The sequence below is a fragment of the Ascidiella aspersa genome, chromosome 6 (genome assembly GCF_963924565.1).
Source record: "Ascidiella aspersa chromosome 6, kaAscAspe10.2, whole genome shotgun sequence".
NCBI lineage: Eukaryota > Metazoa > Chordata > Ascidiacea > Phlebobranchia > Ascidiidae > Ascidiella > Ascidiella aspersa.
Window position 1 is genome coordinate 17968847 of NC_139452.1, and position 23732 is coordinate 17992578.

Sequence of the window (23732 nt, forward strand, 5' to 3'; positions counted from 1 at the left end):
AATTAGCATTTACAGTTTAGTATTTATTGCTAAAACATTGATAATAGAAGAAACATTATTAGGATAAGGAGCTAATAAAAAAATTGTGAGGCTTATAATTTGGCAGAGATTGCATTTCTTGGTGAATGCGTACATAGTCTGTGGACACTAAGAAAATAGGAAAACATTTTATGTCGCATTTTGAGGTAAATATTCGTTTGAAAAAGATGAAACATACTATAACATTGAAACAATTTTGCATTTGGGTATGCAATTTATGTTAAACAACTAGTATATATATATACTTTGGTAATAAAATATACTTTGGGGACACGGCTATGTTCCTCTAAAAATATTGAGAGTTATTTTGAAAGATCTTATCATTTGTAGTTTAAGATAGCCAAAATTGCTATTCGAACAGGGTTTCTAATTATAGCCAACTCTTGATGTTGTGGTCATATTCAAAATACTGTCCAGAAAAAGAAGTTGTTCTTAAAAGTTCCCTTAAAATTTATGAAGATACTACAAAGTCAATTAGGATTCAATATTGCATTAACGTAGGTAATTTTATTGCCATTTAAGAATGATTAGGCGTAAAGTATGTAAAGTATGTAATCGTCACGTAATTTATCGCCCGAAAAAAGGTAACTCCTTACTGAAAAAGAATACATTTAAAAAAGGCTTTACAAATGTTGTAAAACAGCAATCGGCACTAATTCACATGTCACCGCATATATACAAATTAGTAGCAACCTTTAGACAGTTTAGAGTTTGGAATATACCATAAAACATTTTAAAAAGCTCACCTTGTAACGCCATAGGCAGAACCAACAACTGTAAGGGATTGACCAATATACAGGACGCCGTTCACACCATTGGTTTCGAAAACGTTTAAAAGCAAACGAACAGCTGTACCAGGAAATAGAAATAGTGGTTAACCATTACTTGCTGAATTTCTGCGAAAGTTATTTTTAACTTTGAACGAAATAAAAATAACCGCTTTACCTATACTTTTTTTTCATTCCAACTTATATAATCAAAATAAATTTGCTTAAGTTTTATGCCTTTACCCGATCTGGTAGATTTATTAGGTTAATCATCATTTTGTGAAAGTCGTTGCAATTTATATTATTCTATCTATGTCACAAAGCGTTTTTTTTGATAAGTCAGGGCGAACCTACTGTATACCGAATATTTTAAAGTAACCTTTGCCGTACCGAACCTGTCAGACAAGCGGTTCATTCCAGCAGATCGCCACAACCTATACTTGTATGAGTCCAGTTACTTGTGTTCACGTTTAGAACAGTTTAACATTTTTGGGTCAAAATGCCCCAATTTATGTTACCAGTCATCAAATTGCATTAATAACTTATAGTGAACATATGGATACAGTATTAGCATAGCACAAACGGCCATACAGTCAGTAAATTGAGTCTACTGTAGCGAACCCTATTGTTGAGTGTTGACCGTGCACTTAGCTCTTAGTGATGAATGAGTTGTGTTTGTTCCTTTAAATTGCTACTGACAGCCAGGGGCGCATCAACGATTTTTGTTTGGGGAGGTCATGACTTTTTCACAAAGTCATGTCATAAAAAAAACGCAGCTAAATTCCGATATAATCGCGCAAAGCGCAAAAAATGCGTTTATTTGGTTGGAATTGAGTAAACTTTTAATTTAAAAAGACACGTGACGCACTAAGCACATTCATGAAAAAATAATTTCTAGAAACCAAAGGATTGATAATTTAATCTAACCTAATGTAGCAGATATTGCACTTTGTTGAGTTTATTAGTCACACTGCGTTAAACAGATAATTTTTTGACTCGTAAAAACATATAGGCTACTTTGGAGGGCATGGCCTCATTACCCCGCCGGTTTTGCTCCGGCTGACAGATATCTGTGAATGGCAAAATGCGCAGAATTTGTGTTCAGCTTGTGGTACTGGCATCCTTCGCAGTTTATTTGTAAGTTGCATGTTTGGTGTGTATTAAATAGGTTATGTGCTACATAATCTACTTGCATGTCACCATGCATTTTACAATTACTTTTTGCTTCCAAAAAAATAGACAGTCATAGGGGATTGACACTAAATTTGTTTCCAATGATTGCAATCAAATCAACTAGTTTTACTGTTGCACCTAGTTTTAGTGCTTTCGAAATAGCCGTTGGATTTGTATTCCTGATTTTATATTTTACATTGGAAATATTTTTTTCCTTAAAAGCATGTCCACATGACGAGAGGATACCCTTTTTTGCAGTTGTAAATTAGGCGACATTATTGTTTTAACTAAACCAACATAAGACAAGTTGGATTTCATCCATATTAAAATACACATGCATAAATTGTTTATTATCTTACATTTAGTTATGTGTCATTACCTGCTATAGGTTCAGGGTAATCAATATACCATATCTTGAAACCTTCGGTTATCTCTTTGGTGTAGTTGCTTGGGTAGCAAGGTGATAACATGGTACCGCATTGTGACTTCAGGTAAACAGCTTCCAGAAGATTAGCTTTTGCGGCTTCGCAAGTGTGACCAGCGGCAGCTAAATAGCAAAAAAACGCCCGTGGTTGTTATGCCAACAGAAATTTAATTTTTTTGCACCGTACTTGAAATTTTATTTTATTTCTTTAACAATCATTTGTTTTAACAGTCACATTGTGATTTGGAAAATCGTTTTTCAGTTTACTATGCTAATCAACTGTACCAATTTATTGTGACTTAACAAACACATTCCTTTAATACTGATTTAATTGCGCACGCGACAAGGGCTGGGGTGGTTAGTTATGCATGGATAAAACGTAAATGCCAATTGCAGAGCAAAAACGAAATATACTACTGAAGGGGGTCGTCCGTAAAATAATGTTAGATATAAAAAATACTTTTATAAAGATTCCGGGTTTACACTTTACTTGACGTTTACTTTACAAAAATGACGGGGAAACCGTAGTAGTGCGTTATTCGTAACGAGGTACTTAGTAACAGCATGCCTAATAAACTTGTACGTCAAAGATTATATCACATTTGCAATTCGAGAACAAAATCAAAGTTTTTTGTTCAAAAGGTAACGCTCTGCAAACACTTCCCGCTTTAAATTAGGACCATCCTTGCGCAATTCCACGTCATACCCTACCTTGTTCGTTTTATGCATAAAAATAAATAAATAGAATTGGTTCTTATAGCTTATGACGAAACTTTACAATGGCGTCGCGTAGAAAAAAGTTTGAGAAACACCGGCTTTAACAATCACTATAAAACACAAAAACTATAAGTTATAATAATAATTGTAACGCAAACAATCGTTAAAATTAAAAAAAAAAAAATAGCGAAATTATGACCTAGCATTTCTCACATTTTAAAAGCATTTCAAAGACAATAAAAAACTTTTACATTTTAGCATTTTCTGATATTTGCCTTGAATTTTAAAGGCATAGTCTATCAGCTGATAACCTTTATTTTATCTTCAATAAATTTAACACAATATTACTTACACACATTCGCATATACACTGTTCAATACTTGTGGATTTGTGGTCGTTTGTCCATAACCACAATTTATTAAAATAGAGTACGCCAGATAGCTTGCAAGTATTCTGAGTTGCATCATGTAACTCCAGTCGGTTTAGAGCTTTATAATGGAAACACTAGCAAACATAAATTAAATTTAAACAAAACTTAATTGGCTTAAATTGTACAAATATGGAAATGTTTTGTTCCAAAAACGATCAGAAAGATTTTGAGTAAATACAACAACGAAATAAAATAAAAATTTAAATTTTTTTTTTGTCTTAAAGTGAGTAAAAACAAAAATAACCGTAGCCTATAATTTATTTCTGCCATGTGTGTGCAGCCTAAAAAGCTACCTTTCTCTATCACAGTGCATGCTATTGGTAGGTTAGAAATACTACTATAGATAAGGTAAGATAATTTGACGTCACTACAAAAACTGTTTAAAGACCGAAATCGTTTTTTTATAAACGATACAGCATTTTTTACTCTTAAGAAGATACTGTAGGCTATTTTTTCAGTTAAAAACCGTTGCACAAGCAGATTCACTTGTTTTTAATCTGTCTTAGGCAACGACATCACTTTACAGATAAGACGCGAATGGCTTTTCGGTGATCCAAAATGATTTGCAAAAACTTACTGTATGTTTATTTTGTAAAATATATTGAAAAATTAAGACTCAGCAATTTGGTATAGGGGTTAAAATTTAATGTTTAGACACAACTATCATTTGGTGAGTTATCGCCTACGAGTATACCTACATTCGGTGCCAAATCATTAACCCAAAATACAAAAAATAATAGGGTAGGTCATTTCTTTGGCCATATTAAGTATTAAGGAGGACATATAGTCCTATTCGAAATCTTTTAGAACTACATTTTTATGTGTGTTTTTAAGAAAACACTACATTCCAGTTTAATGGTGAGATTTACAAACATAAACCATTATCAATATAAATTACTGTACTAAATAACTAATTTTAAAAAGTTTTAATGACGCATAGTTTATTTGGGCAAATCGAGTTAGACTCGTAAAAAATTGCTTTTCTGTTTTCGACGTCGTAATTTTTTTTTGGAATTAACCATAATACGGCGCTATTTTTTTTAACACGGCACGATTTCTCTTTTTTTCATAAATCATTAACTGCATGACTACAAATGATAAGAACAAAAACTACGGGGAAGACATAAAAAAATAACGATGTCAAATCTTACAGAATACTTTTTTAGCGATCCACTGATTATAATTTATATCTACCACTTGACTAGCTATATCCTGAAAAGGGACCAATCACAATCTTAGTAGCCTGCAATTTTTTATTACTTCGTTATTTAAAAGCCAAGCTATATAACTGTGTTGAAGGTCTGGCGGGTTTGAAGCTTATCTGGGCGACTGGGTGTGCCTCAGTGCTACGTTCGTTGAAGAAAAAAATGGAGAAAAGCCATGCTGGGTGAACACGCCAGTCAACCAGTTATCCATAAACTGAGCCCCATTTGATCGGTCTTCTTTTTCTGAACGTCGCGGTGCGTTCCGCCAGCCAAGCATGCCTCAAGCATTTTAAACATATACGAAATAAACGCTTTACCGCACCTTAACTATTTACTGTTATATTCTTTAAATGTTTTACAGTAAAAGCACACGTAAAAACAAATATTTTAATTATACTATTACTATAATAACAAGTATTCACACTTATTACAACGTTTTTACACATTGAAGAACAGCAAAATCATCCCATAAAAAGTGTTGACGTTGTTTTTTATGCTACGTTATGCAGGGGGTCTTGTCGTCAAGATACTATTATTGTATAGTATCGTTTTTACACATTGTATTGTATTCATGGGGAAACTAGTATAATTTCATAACCGGTGTGCATTACCACTTAAGAGATGACGCCACAAAGTTACGTCACAACGGGACGTCAAAAACAACTAACCTCAGGAAACCTGATGTTACCGTTCGATGTCGTGCACAAATTTGCAAGTGAAATCGTTGTTTAAATACATTCAAGGAATCGGCCGGAAGGCCTGGTAAAAACTGAACTTTTATAGCGGGGCGGCGTTTCGGCAGCAATTCGTTTACCGACACGCCGTTCCGGACCGTAAATTAAAATTAAAACATTACCGAACTCGATTTATTGCATTGTTTGGGTTTTTGAATATATGAATAGTCTAAACTCTAAACTACATTGGTTTTACATTCCCTTGGGAGCAAAGCGCTTGTACTTTGACTATAAAAATACGTTATTAACATTTTTTTAGTGTGGTCTAAAAACAAACACTCAACGCATAAAAAGCCCTTGTATCTTACTTGCGAATAAATGCCTTAGGACTACCTATCGCACTCACGTAGTAAAACTAGCATATGTATTTCTATTCCTATATAAATAACGTTGTAAGTGTATTTTACTCGGTAGAATTGACTAATCATATTCGTATTTACAATCAGGATCACAGTTAAAAAACGTTCTGTAATATAGCAACAACACCAATGATAACAACATGTTATTTAGTACGCCAAATTACTGGATTTTCCCCACCAGTAAACCATTTGTGTGTAATGGATCATGCAGGATATTAATGCAATTTTAATTGCACAGATTTTTCCTATTATTACGCAGGATCGGTTTGTTGCACCAACAACAAACAATTGGAATAATTAGGATTAATTTTGCGTTGTTTTGATATTCGCCTATGGTTTGCGGATTAATCATAAGCGAAAACGAAATCCTTCCTTAAATCCATTAAACGAAATAATATTTATTTGTCTATTTAAAACGAATATATTGTAAAGAAGTAAAATATGTTTTTTTTGGAAACAACTTACTTTTTTTTCAAATTAAGTGAGAAAACTGCGCTTTTTGTAAGGACACATTGTCATAAATTATCTATTTTCTATTTATTTGTCCCAAATAAAGTTATTAGGATCACAAAGTCGGCATAAAAGCTAAGAAATTAGCTTTTACCAGATGTGTTTTTATAGTGCTTGGAAAAGCTCTGGGCCCCCACCCTACCGATAGTATTTAACCTTATTCCATCATCTTCAAAGCAGTCAAGCATCGCAAAACTCCTGGGCAACTTTTTTCAGGCGTGACTTTGTCTTGGTTGGGCAAGAAACCATAAAGAAGCTAAAAGTGTCCAATGATAGCCGAGCTATATAAGCGGCTAGCTAAAAAACATTTACAGTAATTTCGCCTCGTCTTGCTCGCTCTTACCAAGATTGTAAGACAATATAGTTAACTTCCTTATAGTTTTAGACAAAGCGTTAAATTGAAATGACTACTATATTCCCATTTAAAATCACAACAATCAACATCACCACAACATAATTTTGGAAATAAAAATGCAAGACGTACGTCACACAAACATATAACAAGTAACTCAAAACATGTCCACTGACCAGTGCAACTTATGTAAGCGCGACCGTACCTAAGTGGAACTAAAATCTGGATTGCAGTTCAGTTCGAACACATATAAATATATGCATATATAACTAGCGATGTTGGAAAAAAATAAAAGGTCATTATTCAACTGTTCCATGGCAATACCAAATACTTGTTATATATACAGTTAAAGCGCTTGGTTAAGTGAGAAATATTTACTGTGAAAAGGATAACTTCAGTCTTATATTCAACTGAAATGTGTGAGAAATCATAAATAACTTCAAAAAGTGAAATGAAGAAGAACATTTTATAATAACTAGGGCGATTATTTTTTGACTTGGTAAAAAAAGTCAAAATTTTGACAAAATTAAAAAATTAAAAAAAAACTATAGTAAGCTTTTTGAAATTGGTCGTTCGGGAATTTCTTTTGCCTGCACTTACTGCACTGATGATGGCAAAAGAAATTGCCGAAACGTTTGCTAATAAAAGAATGAATCTTTTATCTATTATTTGGGCCACTCTCTTTCTACTGAAGTTAAGGCTTTGTTTGGTATATGTATATACATTTTTTATGTAAAATCTGGTCCGCTTCGTTGTAATGTACAAGTATATCTTATTGATCGAGAAATACGACTTTTAAAATCTAAAACAATTAAGTTTCTTATTGTATGGAGACAACATCTGCACTATGTTACAAATACCGGATTAGCTTCACTTATACTAAAATAAACAATAGGTCAACATTCAGTTAAGACCAAAAGTTAAAACAAGTTTACTGAACTGACCGGCAAGTGTTAACAACTCAATAATGTAGGGTTAAACTGGTACCCAAGGCACATTTGCTACTCTAATAGCCATAAATCGCATTAGCTTGACAATGTAGCATATTTTCCGAATTTAAGCGATAATTCGTAACCCGCTGTGCCTTGGCGACTGTATTGGTCCTTACGTGGGGTCTAGTCTTGGCGGCAAGGATCATTGTCACAGTTAGGCTGGGCACATAACAACTTAAAATTAGTAAGGATGTGAAATTTTGACTATAGGTCAAGCAACGAGTTTGCTACATGTACTCGCCGTACTTGGAACTGGTTACTAATTGCGACGTCACGTATGGACTATTTCAACAAGAGTTTTTTGGCAGATGGTTCTAAAAAAAGGCGATTTAACTAAACATTGAAAGAACTTTTAGTGCATCAACTAATTTAAAAATAACAACGTTTGAGAAAGCAGCATTTATTTGTTGAATAATATTAACAGGAATTCGATTGCAAAAAAGTAAGTTTGTGGTACGAACATTAAAGCCAAGTCAGGAAAATTGTAGTCTAAGTAACACATTCTTTAACAATAAACTTGTCAACAAAATACTACTATACTACGTTTAAACAGCTACTAATAAAAATAGTTTGAAAATAGAGTACCTAGTAATAGTGTAAAATATGTTTTTCAAACTAACATAGGTTAAAAAACGTTTTTTTGTGGTTTGCCAAACAATAAAACCTAAGTGCAAACTAAAAGACGTAAATCAACACAATTTTAGAAAAATGAACTTGAACGTGGAAAATGTATTTTATGGATCCCAATTGGGTTGTGCAAACTGTAATAAAAAGTTATTCGTTCTCAATTATAACATTTGTAATGATTCATAAAATTCAACACACGGAATGTTATGATGTGTACCGATAAAATTAGTCAGTCCGAACTTAGAAGGGTAAAGTACAAGATGTACACACGTTTTTCAGTAGCTTAGATAGTCATAAAAACCAAGGCGGTGAGCCCTAAGGTCCACTTTCGGCAACCTTTCAAAAGGCTAACCTTGCTTTGATTACGCTGAAATTAAAATTACATGATTCGATTTGAACAACGAAGGCTTGCGTTGAATTATATTTTGATATGTAAGAATTACATGAGCATTTGTAAAACGTATAGGCAAGGTATCGATATAAGGACAAAACTATTCTAAACTTAACCTACAGCGGAATTAAACAATAAAGATAAGATATAATAGGCTATAACCGACTTCTTTAAGGATCGACCCATCATGGAATGTTAGCGATTGCGCTGCTCGTTGTTTTCGAGAAGGAGAACATCTTTTGAGCAGTTTCGTCCCGATATTGTTCCACCACTTTCTTCTTGTTCTTGAAACAAGTGCAATTTAAAGTATTAATCGTACCAGTACGATATCGAAGGCGAATCACTGTGTTTAAAACAAAAATCTTTATAAATATATATATGTAAAAATAAGTAAAACGTACAAGACATTACAGGACATTCTACATGCCGATTAGGGCCAAAATTGTTAGGGTGCCTGCATGTCTTGGGTGTTCTATAAACGAAACAGGCACCTATCTCACAATGTTCTTTATGTTATTTTACTAATATAATGCAATTAAACGCCATAATTACCCTATTCTGAAACTTAATTACGGTACATTTCGCAAGTCATCAATCGTAGCATGGGTGTTAGATTTGACAAAATTACCTCGAACAACAAAGACTATAAAATGACACATATTTTTTTTATTTTCCATTAATTCCTTACACTGTTGTTTGACAGAAAAACAGGGTTACCGTCAAACGTGGGCGTTTGGCATTATGACTTAAGACATTCCTCAGGCTTCCCAAGCGGACAAAAATTCCAGTGTCACGCTTGTGTTGTCCCAAGAATTCGTCATTTTTGGGTTAGCGCAAAAACGTTCAACGTTAACCGAGGCGTAAAACATTCTTATTTGGTATAGGGGTCTGCGATCCGGGTAAGTGGGGCTAGAATATTGCGCAATACAAAACTTTGGTTGTAGGGTAATATGTTCAACTTAACCTTTGTTTTACTTTAATTTGCCTCTACATCTAAAATAAATAATAAAGAAAAAATATTAATTGTACTCACTAAAAATACATTCCGCCATAACATATTTCACATGTATTCAAAATCGTAGATATGTTTTTCGCGTAAAACTGTCAGTTGTCAGGTTAACATTTGTCGTTTAAGATACAAAAATATCAAGTGGATCGTAAGCGTTTGATTCTGTCACTAATTAATATGCGTCATTCTAATAACAATAACACTAAAGGACAGGAGTTTTTTTTGCAAAGTACAAATGATGACTAACATATTTTCGCATCATCCTGTAAAATGTTTATACAACAAATCACTCAAAATGACGTGGATTCAAAGCAAAATTACTAAGTTATTTTACGATTTACTGGCGATGTACAAATTTTGCAGGTGAAGCAGTGGATTTTTTCGTGATACACACCTTTGAGAAAAGCACGGTAAAAGCAACCTCTAAAATCATCATGATGTAATCACGAACGTACAAGCGTTGAAATGTAGCTACAATTTTAGACCCTACGTATTTTCACGCACCAGATACTCGACCTCGCCCAAACGGGACATAAAATGACGTAAGTATTTCAACGCTGACAAAGGCCGCGAAGAATCGTACGCCCCGCTAGTACCAATGCAAGTTGACCAAGCGAAACCCGGAATGCTCGTTTCATGGATGGACGGGCCTTTTAACGACGTCGGTTGACCATTGTTTCGGAAACTAACGTCACTTTGGTGTGATGTTACGCACGATATAGCTTTTATTAAAATAACGTTTTTTTAGGGATACAATGGAAACGAAGTTAGAATCAAGATAATCTGAATAACCCGAGTTTTGTAAATAAGAAACGACAGATGTCGCCAACTAACAATGTCCACATTCCAGCATCTTAATCGCGCAGTCAGCTTCTATGGTGGCGAATAAAAATAAACTCAAACAACTTTTCACAATGGTTGTTACGTCAGGAGGTTGAACAAATTTCCAGTGATATTTACGACCCAACTTTTTATCCAAAAAAGATATAGGGTTCGTCCAATTTAGTTACCAAAGTCAGACAAAGTCAAACAGTTTAAAGCTTCGCATTGATAATTAAAAATTATTATTGATAATAAAATTTTACTATAAAACAACAGTTAACTTACTTTTTTATTCTTTTTCTTGCCGATGTGACCTTTGGGGATGGAAGGCAGTTTGGAGATTATCTCTTCAATGGATGACACTGACGGGGATTTGGCTTTTCTGGTGGATGATGACGTCGCAGGAAGTTGACTGACGTGCCCTCGAGGAGGAAGAGCAGGAGGCAAAGGCTGTGTAAGCAAAACATCAACGGAAAATTGGTTTGCAGAGTAACTCCTGTACGTAGATCCTGCTGTCATCGTAATGTATAAATGGAATAAATAAGTTGAATTTCGCAATTTTTTTAGCCAAATAAGTTCCTACTTTAGCTTGGTGACAAAACCTAACTGAAAAATGATAGGACAGGACAGGACTTGCAGACGTAGCTGCAAACTTTATTTCTGTCAATATTATTTATATCACCTCTACACGTGGTTGCGATATGTTGTTACTATCAGGAACACCTTGATAAACGTCTACGTCACATGAGGTAGGATCTGGTAAACATTGATCCTCTGATGATGAAGATATCATTACCTAAAAAGAGAACCAATAACCATATTAGAGATGTTGTATTTTATATACTTTTTTTAAATAATAGTGACTAAATATTTATTAATCGTTTTAGTTAATTTTTCTAAAAATTTATAAAAAAAAACCTTGGCTAGCTCCCTCCCGATGTCATCGATTTTGCTCTTAACACTCTCATATATTTTTTCATCCCGTGAGCTTACTACTGAGTCCGCTTGCGATCGCAGACTCCTGTAAAAAATTATGCACTACTAAGAGATGTGAGAATATACTCCATAGCTGAAACACACATTATTCAGATAAAACTACATTTTTTTCGTAGATCACTATGGCATTTTTTACTAATATTTACTAAATATTATCGTTTTTAATCGACATACATTCCACGAAAAAGTAATGTTTTGTGTGCTTCTGTGATCTCTTTTGCGTGGTCAAGATCCCCTTCCAATGCAAGTTTTGCTGCGGACTGACTTGCATAAGCACCTACATCGGAAGTGCAAAAAACAGACCAGTCCTTATACATGACAGAGCAAATAAAATTCCACTTAAATTCCGCTTACCAACGACAGCAAGGTTCATTTCTGATTCCGCGAGTTCCCTGTCTTCGGTCACCGGTCGCACTTCAGTGATAACGCGCATACAAACACTGCCATCTGGTGGACGGTACAATATCTTGAGCTGGAAAGGCGCCACTCGCGGTGGAAGGACATTGGTGAACTCTAAGTTATGGTAATGAAATATTTTCAAATAATATAAATCCTGCAAACAATTAATTGTTGCCGAGAAATAACGGAAGATATGAAGTTGCGCGCATACTAAATAGGTTTTAAATATCGAGTGCAGTTACATAACAAAATCTTTACTGTAACCCTGCAATGAAAAACAAAGTTTACGTCCCAGATTAGAACAGCACAAAATTTAACATATCCCGGTTTACAGAAGAAGTTGGCTTATTTTTACATTGATTTTTTAAGCAGATATTAGTAAGGAGGCCCAAGTTCTAGCAATTGATGTTGTGTAAAACCTAGCGAACACCGTAAATACAGAACAGGGTCTATTATGTGAATTCAGATAACAAACAGATAAACGTAAAGATTGGTGTTCAGTATATTAACATTAGATGGTAGAAATCAATGAACAAAATAGTACTTATGTATAAGCGAACTGTGCTAAATAATTTTCTTAGTTAAAAAAACTTAGTTAAAAACTAAAACTCTTATTATACTTCGGTAAAACAGGTTGCAAAAAAAAAGTTTGCGAAGCACAGGTATGATGGCGCAAAATCATTTGGAGTCTTTTATTGCCATCAATAATAATCCACGTAACTGTGGTATATGTACGAACATTGGTAATGCGTCTCTTTAGCCAATTTTAATCTTACGTTTATTTTGTATTTAAGTTTTTTACGAAGCTACAGTAACGATTACGTTTGTTAAATTAACGAGGACCCCATTTCCTTAAAACAGTGAATGGATTTTTAGAACTTCGACACATGATGATACTTATCTAAGAAGCCCTGTGGTGTGAATAACAGTATGCGCCAACGTAGTCTGAGCAATACTGTTAGTGGCAACTTTTGTAAAAATAAACCTTAACAAAGTCATGTGTGTGAATAAGGGCGGGTCCAGAGGGTCACGAAGCCATGCCCTTTTCCAAACTAATCTATTTACACATTTTACTAGGGTAATGACAAAAAAATCTGACCGAAATGTATTAGTTGCACATGTTCTATAGTCCGCTTAGCGTCGATTAACTTCGGGAAATCTTAAACTTTGTTGGAAAATCAATACAAAGTTTCACCTCAATCAATTATAAACAAGTAATTTTACTTTGAAAGTTTTTTGTTTAAATAAAACAGAAATGTCTGATTAAACCGGGTCAGGTTCCCAAAACAAGTACACTCTATAACAAAATAAAATATGGTTCGTTTTGTCGTATCCTTGACTGTTACCATTGTCTCGCTTGATCCCGTATCGAAACGTTGCCTCGGAGTCATTAGTGATGTTTCCCACGAACTGTGATATCTTGTTTTCTGTTGTGCCTTCACTATTGCAGAAGAATCTGTCATAGTTTAAACGCTAGTTAGCAATACACCACCAGTCCACTTGCAGTACAAAGACAAAGTAGAACGTTTGTTGTTGGATGAAACATAAGGGAAGGGTGCATTTATATTAACAACAGCCGTAAGTAAAAAATTCCACTTAGCAATAAAGGAAATAGTATTTATTACCATAGTATAATACATTTCGCGCAAACAAAGACAACTAAATAAAAATAGGTAAAAAGTCAAACAGTACACTTAACTTACAGTTGCTTGTGCGTAACAAGATCAATTGAGACGTTAGTGGCAAGAACTGTCCCGGTAAGTATGTCTTGAAATTGATTTGAAATTTCATTCGGTTGTACAATATTAACCTGAGACAAATAGCGTTTTTACCTTCTCGTAATGCATTTATTGATCATAAATATTGTGTTAAGTTAAGCGGCATTGCAAATATTACCACTTCAGCCAACATCTGGTCCATCTCAAACTTCTTACCTTACCGGATGTTCTATTTGCTACCTTCCCCAGTTCAACCAGCCTGCAATCCGTACCAGCAATGCTTAGAATTGAAACAATCACACTGAAACAAAAAGTAACAACATATTAAGTCTGTTCGCTCCATGATAGAGGAATAAATGAGACATCAGTCCTGCTGTGACAGCACGCCTGATGTAAAAGTTATTGACACAATTAGGATAAATTAAACAAATTTTTATTGTCTCAAGCTGTTTACGTAAAAGTCAGGAGGCACTGCGAGGCTCAGGACAATCTCGCTAGGTCAGTATTTTTTTAACTGGTTACCGCGGTCCCTTGGGAGTCCGTGAAGCGATTTTCGGGAAACCACCTAAGTTCTCTCAAAATGATGTCAGATAATCTAAATTAACATCCATATTTGTAATTGTAAACTTATCATCTGTACAATAGTTAATTTTTCCTTTGTATCGTCGCCCAACAACTTTTTTTTATTCTATCACAAGCTACAAGAATAAATCTAGCTGGATCACCACCTCGAATTAAGCTAGAAAACCAATCTAACAATGCTTGGTTCCTTGCTTTTATTTGTGAAACTTTGACATGTACTGCAAGATAGATTAAGATATGTTGAAAAAGTTAATTCTTATGTGGTTAGCAGCAATCAATGCATGGACCGTGGAACTTCAATAAAGCTGTTTGGCGTTTCACGAAAATAAATTAAAATAGTTTGAGAATGGTTTCGATAGGTTATGCAATTTCCGAAAATATCGTTCTTAACAGCACAACAACGACTCGCTTTTGGCCGCCCAGGCGCGTAGCATACTTACCATTTTGATTTTAATGCTAACAGAAAGTTTATTCCTAGCAGACGATTAGGTTTTATGATCCGAACGGTAGAAAATTGTCATGCTGGTTAGAATATTTTTTTTTCATGTCAAGCCGGGTAACTCATATAATTATTCGATTCTATAATGCCTACGGATTATTATGTAGTTCACCGCTGGGTGGGGCTACCCTTGCTCGCGAATTGAAAAAAAAAAAACTTCATATAACGTCACAAAAGAGGTCTAGTTTACCGGCTAATAGTTGAAATACGATATGCTTGTGGTCCCCTGAAGGTTAGAACTATAGATTCAATGCTATAGGCAAAATATAACACGGTGTTCCATTTTAAACAACATTTCGCTCTTTTGCGTATAGCCGATTTATTAATATCAATCTAAGCGATTGGAAAACGCCGAATGAACAATAAGAACTATAAAACAACAATATCTAAAGCTTTATCTATAATACCATATTAATACCAGCAGCGATCTAATAAAACAGTAATATATATGACGAAATAAAACCTCATATCATCAAAATAAGAGATAAACCGATCGCAATAAGACCTAAAAAGCCCAAGTAACATTTAAAACCGCAGGAAGAGGGTATGGGACGATTGTATGCCGCCTTTCTGGAATTAGCCCTTCTGACAAGCCGTTCTGACACCGACGTTTGGGTGCCGTGGTTTGAACGTCGCACTTTGGCTCCGCTGTTTAGACACCGGATAGTGTTAACACTTAGTTAGGGTTCGGGGTGAGCTTATACAACAGGTTAGGAGTGGTCATGGGGTGCCGTTTCGATCTTATTCTTGTTTATTCGTGTTGTACCTTATTCCTTAAATTACATAAGGTATTGTAGTACTATATTTTGGTTTTATCCGAACCGCGTTTTAATCAAACGAAGATGTTATTTTAATTTCAGGTTTATTGCTTAAGTTCGAGCAACGCTTCTCTACTATAACGCATCATGATGTTGTTGGATAGAATATGAAGGGCTTTCCGTAACTTTCTTTTTAGGTTGTATGTTGAATTGCCACAGTAAATGAATGGATATTATAGGCTATGACTAGCCATGTAAATCGCTACGTTTTAATCCAAAGGCATTCTAATTTTTTTGTTTTTGTTTATATCGCAAACCACTTTTATTTGTAATGCATCGTTTTACTGCTAAATGGTAGTTTAGGTGAACATTAACTTGTTGATTGCAATTTGCTTTGCCTAATTTAATATTTTTTTTCTATTTCTACCTTAAAAAATACTGTCAATCCCACCCGAACAAAAATCACGAAAAAGCTAAATTTTCACACCTAGGTGTTTGGAAAGTTTACCCCAGTGTTACTATTAAAATGTTGCAAAGGTAATTCACCCTTATTTACTCTCTACTTTTACGTACGTTGCTGACAAAAATCAACAAATTTACAGTAGAACAGGTATGTGGCCATAGGGGCAAGCGACCCGCAAACTTTTTACATTTGCGGTATACCCACAAGGTTTAAAATTTCCAGAGACACACCTTATAAAATATACCTTAATGACAATGGACACATGAGTGAATGTATTCAAAGCAGTTGGAAACAAAAAAACGGTTCAAGATATTGCACAACAAGTGCAAAAAAATTAGCGATTTTTATTCAGGTTCCCATTTATTTTCTAATTTGCGGTTCTACTGAAAATTGTCAATGCCCTTAAAATCCTGCCGCTTGCCTAAGTTAATGTTATGCCTGTTATGGGCTTCTATTGAAACGTCATCAGAAAATAAAACTGGGATAAAGTGTACCCGGTGGCCAGCCTCACAAAACGGTTGAAAACCATGGGTAAAGCTTGGCAAGCTAGTCGCTTGACATGTGATTCATCTTCAAAAATTTTGTTCAGAGATTAATTGAAATGCAAGTTTTACTGTTTTAAATATGATAAAAATGACTGCTTGCTACACGTTTCCCGTATTATGTGCTCTTGATTATTAGAAATCACTTTGATAAGCGCAAAATTGACATATATCTAAATGACCGTTACTGTAAAATAAAATAAACTACTAAGAACCAAACAGACGCTTGTATAACGTCAGTCACAACCAGAAAAAGGCAACCTGTTCTTGTGTATATATCAAACTACAAGATTTTTTCCAAAGGTTTTTATCTTAATGCCTATAACAAAATAGCGAATTTCCGAATCCTTGGAGGCAAATTTCCTCCCGGAAATTAATTATTTCTCCCTTAGAAAGTCAAGCGTCTCCCGTTTAAAAAACACTGGCAAACGTAAGGTTGTTTTTTGCTGTGATTTATTTGGCTGTTGCGATTTATTGAACCTTTAACCATTGATCATCCAAAGTTGTTAATTAAAAAAATGGTAAACGCTGCCATAATAAATAATTTTTGGGAAGGTACAAAGAAACTATACATATATGCCCACAGGCTTATAATACGCCCCGCTTTAGGCGGGACAATCCAGATTCTTAAGGCTTTATACATTACACTTATATAACTCGTTGTGATTGGTCTGTTATGCGAACTTAATACAGAGTGATACCGGATGTGCGTTTTTATTTTCCTTGTTTTAAATGTAAATGTAATTTTTACGTCACTCGTGTAGCAGTGTGTAATATCCCTAACGATGGGAATTTAAAATAGTTCTATACTAATGAACGAAAACATACGTGCAACACAATTACATTGGCACCCCAGCATATCCTACTTTTTACAACCAAGTAAAAACCGACTTTTAGGTGCAGTCCACAATTTTTCCCTTAATAAAGCGATTGGTCGTCGTCACGCAATAACATTAGTGTGCAATTGGTATGTTGCACATCGTACATGCCTAGGCAAATGTGCTTCGCGCAACATGTAGCTTGTAGCCCTTTACGTTCAATGTAACTACAGTGCAACATTCCTTAAGTCTTTATGAGCAACGTGTGGTGCTTGGCGGTGAACACAATATGTTAAGGTAAGACAAAGGCTATTTTGCAAAATTTGATTGGTAATCAATTGTAAAATTGTTCTTCCGGCAACAATTTTACAATTGATACAATGTCTGGCAGCAACAGTATATTCATTTAAAGGTAATACTATGAAACGTTATTAACACCCCTTTGCATTGGCGCCCCTAACTGAAAAAAGCCTAACAATGCCCACTCGTAGGTTCTCAACGCCCACAAAGGGCGTTACCGGGAACCCTGGTTTAAGCAATGACACAGAGTGTGGGTCTTGCCACAAATATTAGCGCTTGATTTCAACTTTATGTATAAAGTACCAATATTTAAGCCACAACCTGTAAGTCCAAGCAATTTTATCTTAATGTAACCAGCGGGGAAGAATATTTGGAAATTGGGCGTCAATAGGAGGCTTCGGTCAATGCAAATCGGATTTTGTTAGACTTTGCTAGAAATAGCAAAGAAATACAAAGGGTGATCAAAGCCAACATCGACATTAAACGATATACGTGTGCGGCCGTAAAATCGTACCAAGTTTTTCGCTATTGCAGAGCAAAAAAGAATTAACCTTTATAAATATATCCATGTAAAAGATCTTTCAAGCTTGTATTACGCAGAATATTATTTTATTTTAGGCGTGATTGTGACTCACGGGTAAAAAGTAGTTAGGGAAACAAATAAAACATATAATACATCGTGTGCCTCCTCTTGTATTTCACATCAACGCAAAAGCATTGCAGCCACACCTGTTATTTTAATATGTCGAGTCATCTGTACGCGAAGCGACTTATGCGAAATGAAATGAAATGCCTTTATTGCGTTTTTCAAACTAGAAAATAAGTACAACAAAAACCTCTCAAAGCCAAAAGGCAACTTTGCAAATATTATGATGCCAAGTTATACAAATTTCGTTTTTTGTCGTGGCATATACGTTATTATAATTTTATAAGTAAAGTAAAACCCTACACGTTGTTTAATAAAAAAACGAGTTTTAATTTTGCGCATGTTACTGTCGCTAAATTTGTATATGGGGAGAGTGCAAGTGAATAGGTTAGGACTAAGTTAAAGTTAAAAGTTTGCACCGACTAAACACTTTCGCTACTTTGTGTCAACGAACATACATTTCAACGGAGCGCGGCTGAACTTTCGCAAATATATATGAGATACAGTGTGCATAAACATGTACGCGGTAAACTTTGTGGCATCCAGTTTTTCAATCTTAAAACAGAACGCAATATGGTAATATATCAAATAAATCAGAAACCACTAACCCGGTTTTTGAAGCTAACTCAGCAGCTTCGTTGTAGAAGTAATGACAGAGTTGGTAGTCACTCTCTGTTTCCAGACTTCCTATTCCGATATTTGCTCGTCCATCGGTGCACACAATAACCTACAACAAAAAAGTAAAATGTTTATTTTTTGTATATATCGGCAATCCGTTAGCAATGTGATTGTAAAATTCCAGCAATAGAGTGATGCACTAGTTGCTTAATTGCGGTAATCGTGCGGATCTGACAGATAACTGACGAAACGTTGAAGTAACGTAACCTCATAAAAAGATGTAAACTACCTTGGTTGTTAATCAAACACTTTTCAGTCACAATGTCATCGGGCCTTTTTACTGCTTTTTTATGCCCTTTCTGGGGCACGTGAAGAAATTTTAACGAGAGGGAAAATGTGTTTTTAGCGATACAATATCGCGTAGATATAGTTTAGTAAACCACTCAATAAGTCATGTAGTAGGTGTCAGTTTATAATCGCGTCAATGATCAACACGAGTAATTCTGGTCTACATTTAGGTAAGTCATTTAAGGACCTTGATAAAGCCTGCGTATTTATTGTAGACAAGTTCATTTGTAAAAAAGGGCCAATTAATACGTGAAAACGAAGGAATATTTAGAACAAAATTGCAACTAAACGATTTTCGACAAATTGACATTTGTATTTACCATTTAATAAACACCAAAATCACAATATTTTTTTTCTTTTGCTGTTTAAGTTAACAATTATTGCCGGTTTCGACTCACATCCTATGCCGTTTATGTAAAACCAAGTGAATAGATTTTAGAAAGGTCAACAGCATCCACTAATGTAAGTCCTGTAGTGTGAATATCAACTTGCGTTTACGTATAGTTTACTCAATATTGTACTATTGTGCAAGATCTCTTATAATAAATGGCAAATTTGCCCACCGGTCGCCGATCGCTTTAAGGCTTAACTAAATGATTCCCCACAATATGAGTAACACAAAAACACTCGTAAGGATATGACCTGTGTTGAAGCGGCATCTAATGGACTGGCGTGGAATGAAGGTTTAAGCCGCATGTTATACAGCCAACAGTTTTTAAATATTATGACAACTTAACATGCATCCAAAGTGCAATGTTGTGTGATGTTTTTGAAATGGTGCAATTAAATAACTGACTATAGAACACAATACTTGGCTAAGCATGTCCTAAATCTAGCTCAACAAAGAATGTGTGTGAACAGGGGCGGGTATTTTACTATGCCTAAATGAAAAAAAATCGCGTCTCAGGTTAATTTTCGCAATATGTTTTAGCTTGTTTTGGGAGAATATTTTGGGTATAACTCCAATTTTTCGCGCACCACCCAAGTGTTTGCTGCTTTTTTTATATATTAAAGTAGATAAACGATATAATTAAACGCACTTCCAGAATTTTTTAGTCGTGAACACAGGCCAGCGCCGTGATGCATCTCTCCAAAATGCAGTTTTTGTCAGGTTAATTTAGTTTTCACAATATTTGTCTTTTTAACATTATGTTGCGAATCTATACCGTCGTTGTACTGAGGCTATTGTTTTGTGAGTATCGACTTTTGAAACAAGAAAACACACCGCTTCGCAATAAACTTTTTAATTGGTCTCTGTTCCGCCATGGAGGTGCCGGGTCAATGGCCCCTACAAGTTATATGCACAAATGATCTCGATAAACGACATTATATGGTTGATAAAGATAATGTACAAATCTTTATCATATGTCAAATGCGCCACGTCTCCTTCTAAATGATTATTTTCACAATTTATACCAGATAAATCAGTTACACCTTTTATAAAAAGTTTATTTTAGTCGTGTTTTGTCGAGTGTTTCACAAACCTCAGTTCGATAAAAACTAATTGTTTTCATTTCACCTAAAATATTATTAAAATCATCCGCACGTGTTTCAGCTATAGTTTTGTTACGTCAGAGGCGTGAACTGGACGAAACATGGGTTGACAATTACCGTTTATTGTGTGGAAAATTATTAGACCTATAACATGTAAACCATGCATGGTAAATGTGTTGTAAAATGTAAAAAAGGTTTCCCAACTACCAAGCTTAATAGTCCTATGACGCAACTTTGACGTATTGCTAGACAATGCACAACATTTCACAACCGTCAGTATTAATGTATTGCTAGGTAATTTGTTTGCATCGCCTTATGTTATATTGCAAGCAATGCAATGACGCAGATCGAAGTACGAAATAAATAAATTCTCACATATACATACAAATATATTTATTATTCTGTCAAAATGAGACCTAACATGCTATGAAAAAATATGACCGATGACGGACCTTTTGGCTGCAAAGCCGACGATTTGCCGATCATTTTTAAAGTTATTCCGACAAGTTTCTGGCTTGCTGTATCTGGCTTAAGCGTTATTTTATCGGGAAATTAATTGTTTGAATAGTGACTTGTTACGACTGGTTTATGTCCTGTTTGGCCAATTTTTGTATTTTATTCCGTTGTTGATGTTTTCTGATGTTGGTCTTATTATTGCATCGAGATAAGTCTACGGTCATTTGTTTGGCGTAAGACGGAAGTCTATTGCAATGTAGAATTGTGCAACCCCTGAGGTTTCTGATTCTTGAATGTTTACCACCTGTTTTGATTTTATTTAAAGTAGTGGTTTTGGTTTGCTTAGTGTCGGTGTGTTCTAACTGGTCTTGCGTTTAATGTAAATTGACATATGTTTCGGAAACTCGAATCTAATACAGAACAAATAGACCAACTATAATATTCCCAATGCATCAGTACAACTGCTATATCCAATGCTACTTTCAAACACAAACAACTTAAGGTTGGTAGCAAAATACCAAAAACATATTGTAAATGTTAAAATTATATATATTTTTTGTCCTGCATCGACTTATTAAAAATGAGTTCCCCAATCGGCTAAACCAGTGATGACCAACCTTTTAGCAGAATTGACCGCATTTCCACCTAAAAAATTTAATTAAAGGGGTGACGTCATAAGTTACGTCATATCGTGACGTCGTAAAATAACTTAACTTATAAACACCCGCTCTTCGAGAGTCGTGCGCAAATGTGCAAGTGAATCTCGGCCTTATCGCACGTAGAGCGAAAAATTGAGTTTACATGTCCAATCATGCCATGTTACGACACCTATGGGCTGATATATTTCCTTAAAACGGTCCGCGAAAACACTCATCTTGCTTAACAATGATGGGTGCACAAGGTTGTTGAAATTCGACATTAGACTCGATTAGAGTCTCAGGAAAAAAAATAAGATTAGGCTTACATCAAATACTGCGCCTTCTACACGTTAACATCAGGAGGGCCGCGGGTTCGGCATCCCTGGGCTAAACGTCATGTCCTCTACAACCTACGTGACTTCCCAATTTTGACGTACTACACATAAGCGAGATTTCGATATACAATTTTGCAAAAATGTTTACATTTCTAAATAGATTGTTTTAAAATTGGGTAAGAAGGCCAGATTTACGCCATGTACCAACTCAAAAAGAATGTACGGGTAACTCAATTTATGGTTTAAGATATATTTAGACTCCAGTTATAAGACCGTTATTAGAACAACAACAACGTCGTAAAAAACACAGTACAGAATAAGATCTAAATCTGACTAATACCTAGTCGTAATAACATCTAAATCTAAACAAGACCTAAACCCGTCGGAATAAGACATAAGGTGCCAGAACAAGAACTTTAGGGAAGTTTACCCAATCCCAAAACCCCACCCCTAACTTTATTACTAAATTCCCTAATACTTTCAAACCGAAGCCATTTCTAACCCTAACCATTACCCACCCCTAACCCCAAACAGGGGCAAACAATCCGGTGTCAAAACAGCGGCATCCTAACGGCCCGTTCAAACTAGAGCGCCCAAACGTCGACACCAAAACGGCCGGTGCAAGACAGATGGCCCCCAATCGTCCCATACCTCTTTCCCATCGTTTTAGGCGTTATTTTGTCTATTAAGGCAATTTTTTTAAGAATTTAGGACTTATTTAGGCGATTTCAGATTCTATTCTGTATTGGTTCTATACTGCATATTTGGCATTATTATGTCGTTGGTCTTAACACTATGCTATTATAGATTATTCTAAATTAAATAAGTTGCTTTTTAGGTCTTACTGAATGCTCCCGTTTTTACGATTTTTTTTTGTTAAAAAACTTACTAGCGTAAACTGATAAATAATTTTAACAAACCAAAATAATTAATTTACGTGATCTTAGTAGATTAAAATAATATTTTATAGCAGTATTTTTGATATGATTTTATACAATCTTGTTACTACATAATGTCGCAATGCGTGTTTCACTTTATCCTCATAAAAGTCATAAATTCTCCCTGATAAAGTTGAAGATTGAATCGAGTTAATAAGAACAAAACGAAAGTTCAAAACCAATTTTGTTTTCCAGACAGATTCAAACAGCGTTACTGCAGATGCATGTTTTTTTTTCAAACGAGAAGTCAGAACTGCTTGTATAAGGATTAAAATAAAACCACTTGCTTGAGATTGATGTAGTATAAATACATAATGGAAATAAAACTCAGATAACCTACAGTAGGTGGTCCTTTTTGCTACAACAGCCGTGCTACCAACAGCAGTACTAAGAGACTATAAGCCTATAAGAGTACCGTAAGTGGCTGATATCACAAACGTTACGCCTCTTAAAAAAATTTCTTGCTCGAGGAATAGAAAAGTGAAGTTCTATGTGTAGTATTTCTTTACAAAAAGTTTTCACTACTAAGCTAAACAAAACGAAAGGAATCTTGATGAAACAAAATATTAGTAAGATATCAAAGGATATACATTGGAAAATGTGGAATTACGCGCTTGGCTGGCATTTGGTGAC

At 34.9% G+C, this 23732-nt stretch overlaps 2 protein-coding genes across 3 annotated transcripts in view; both read right to left on the reverse strand.

The window, feature by feature from the left end:
- The window catches only part of LOC146140581 (uncharacterized), a 45413-nt gene extending 41740 nt beyond the window's left edge, over nt 1-3673 (reverse strand). Inside the window, exons 1-3 of the mRNA XM_083392658.1 lie at nt 3473-3673; nt 2359-2526; nt 786-888 (exon numbers count right to left, since the gene is read on the reverse strand). Coding sequence (XP_083248784.1) covers nt 786-888; nt 2359-2526; nt 3473-3587 — 386 coding nt within the window. The 5' untranslated portion in view covers nt 3588-3673. The remainder of the gene's footprint in view (nt 1-785; nt 889-2358; nt 2527-3472) is intronic.
- Nucleotides 3674-8068: 4395 nt separating this feature from the next.
- Nucleotides 8069-23732, reverse strand: part of LOC146140582 (uncharacterized) — a 35141-nt gene continuing 19477 nt past the window's right edge. For both annotated transcript variants that reach the window (XM_083391187.1, XM_083391186.1), the window contains exons 14-23: nt 18881-18999; nt 13881-13965; nt 13650-13756; nt 13293-13402; nt 11902-12060; nt 11722-11824; nt 11470-11572; nt 11234-11347; nt 10837-11001; nt 8069-9004 (exon numbers count right to left, since the gene is read on the reverse strand). In XM_083391187.1, coding sequence (XP_083247313.1) covers nt 8906-9004; nt 10837-11001; nt 11234-11347; nt 11470-11572; nt 11722-11824; nt 11902-12060; nt 13293-13402; nt 13650-13756; nt 13881-13965; nt 18881-18999 — 1164 coding nt within the window. In that variant the 3' untranslated portion in view covers nt 8069-8905. The remainder of the gene's footprint in view (nt 9005-10836; nt 11002-11233; nt 11348-11469; nt 11573-11721; nt 11825-11901; nt 12061-13292; nt 13403-13649; nt 13757-13880; nt 13966-18880; nt 19000-23732) is intronic.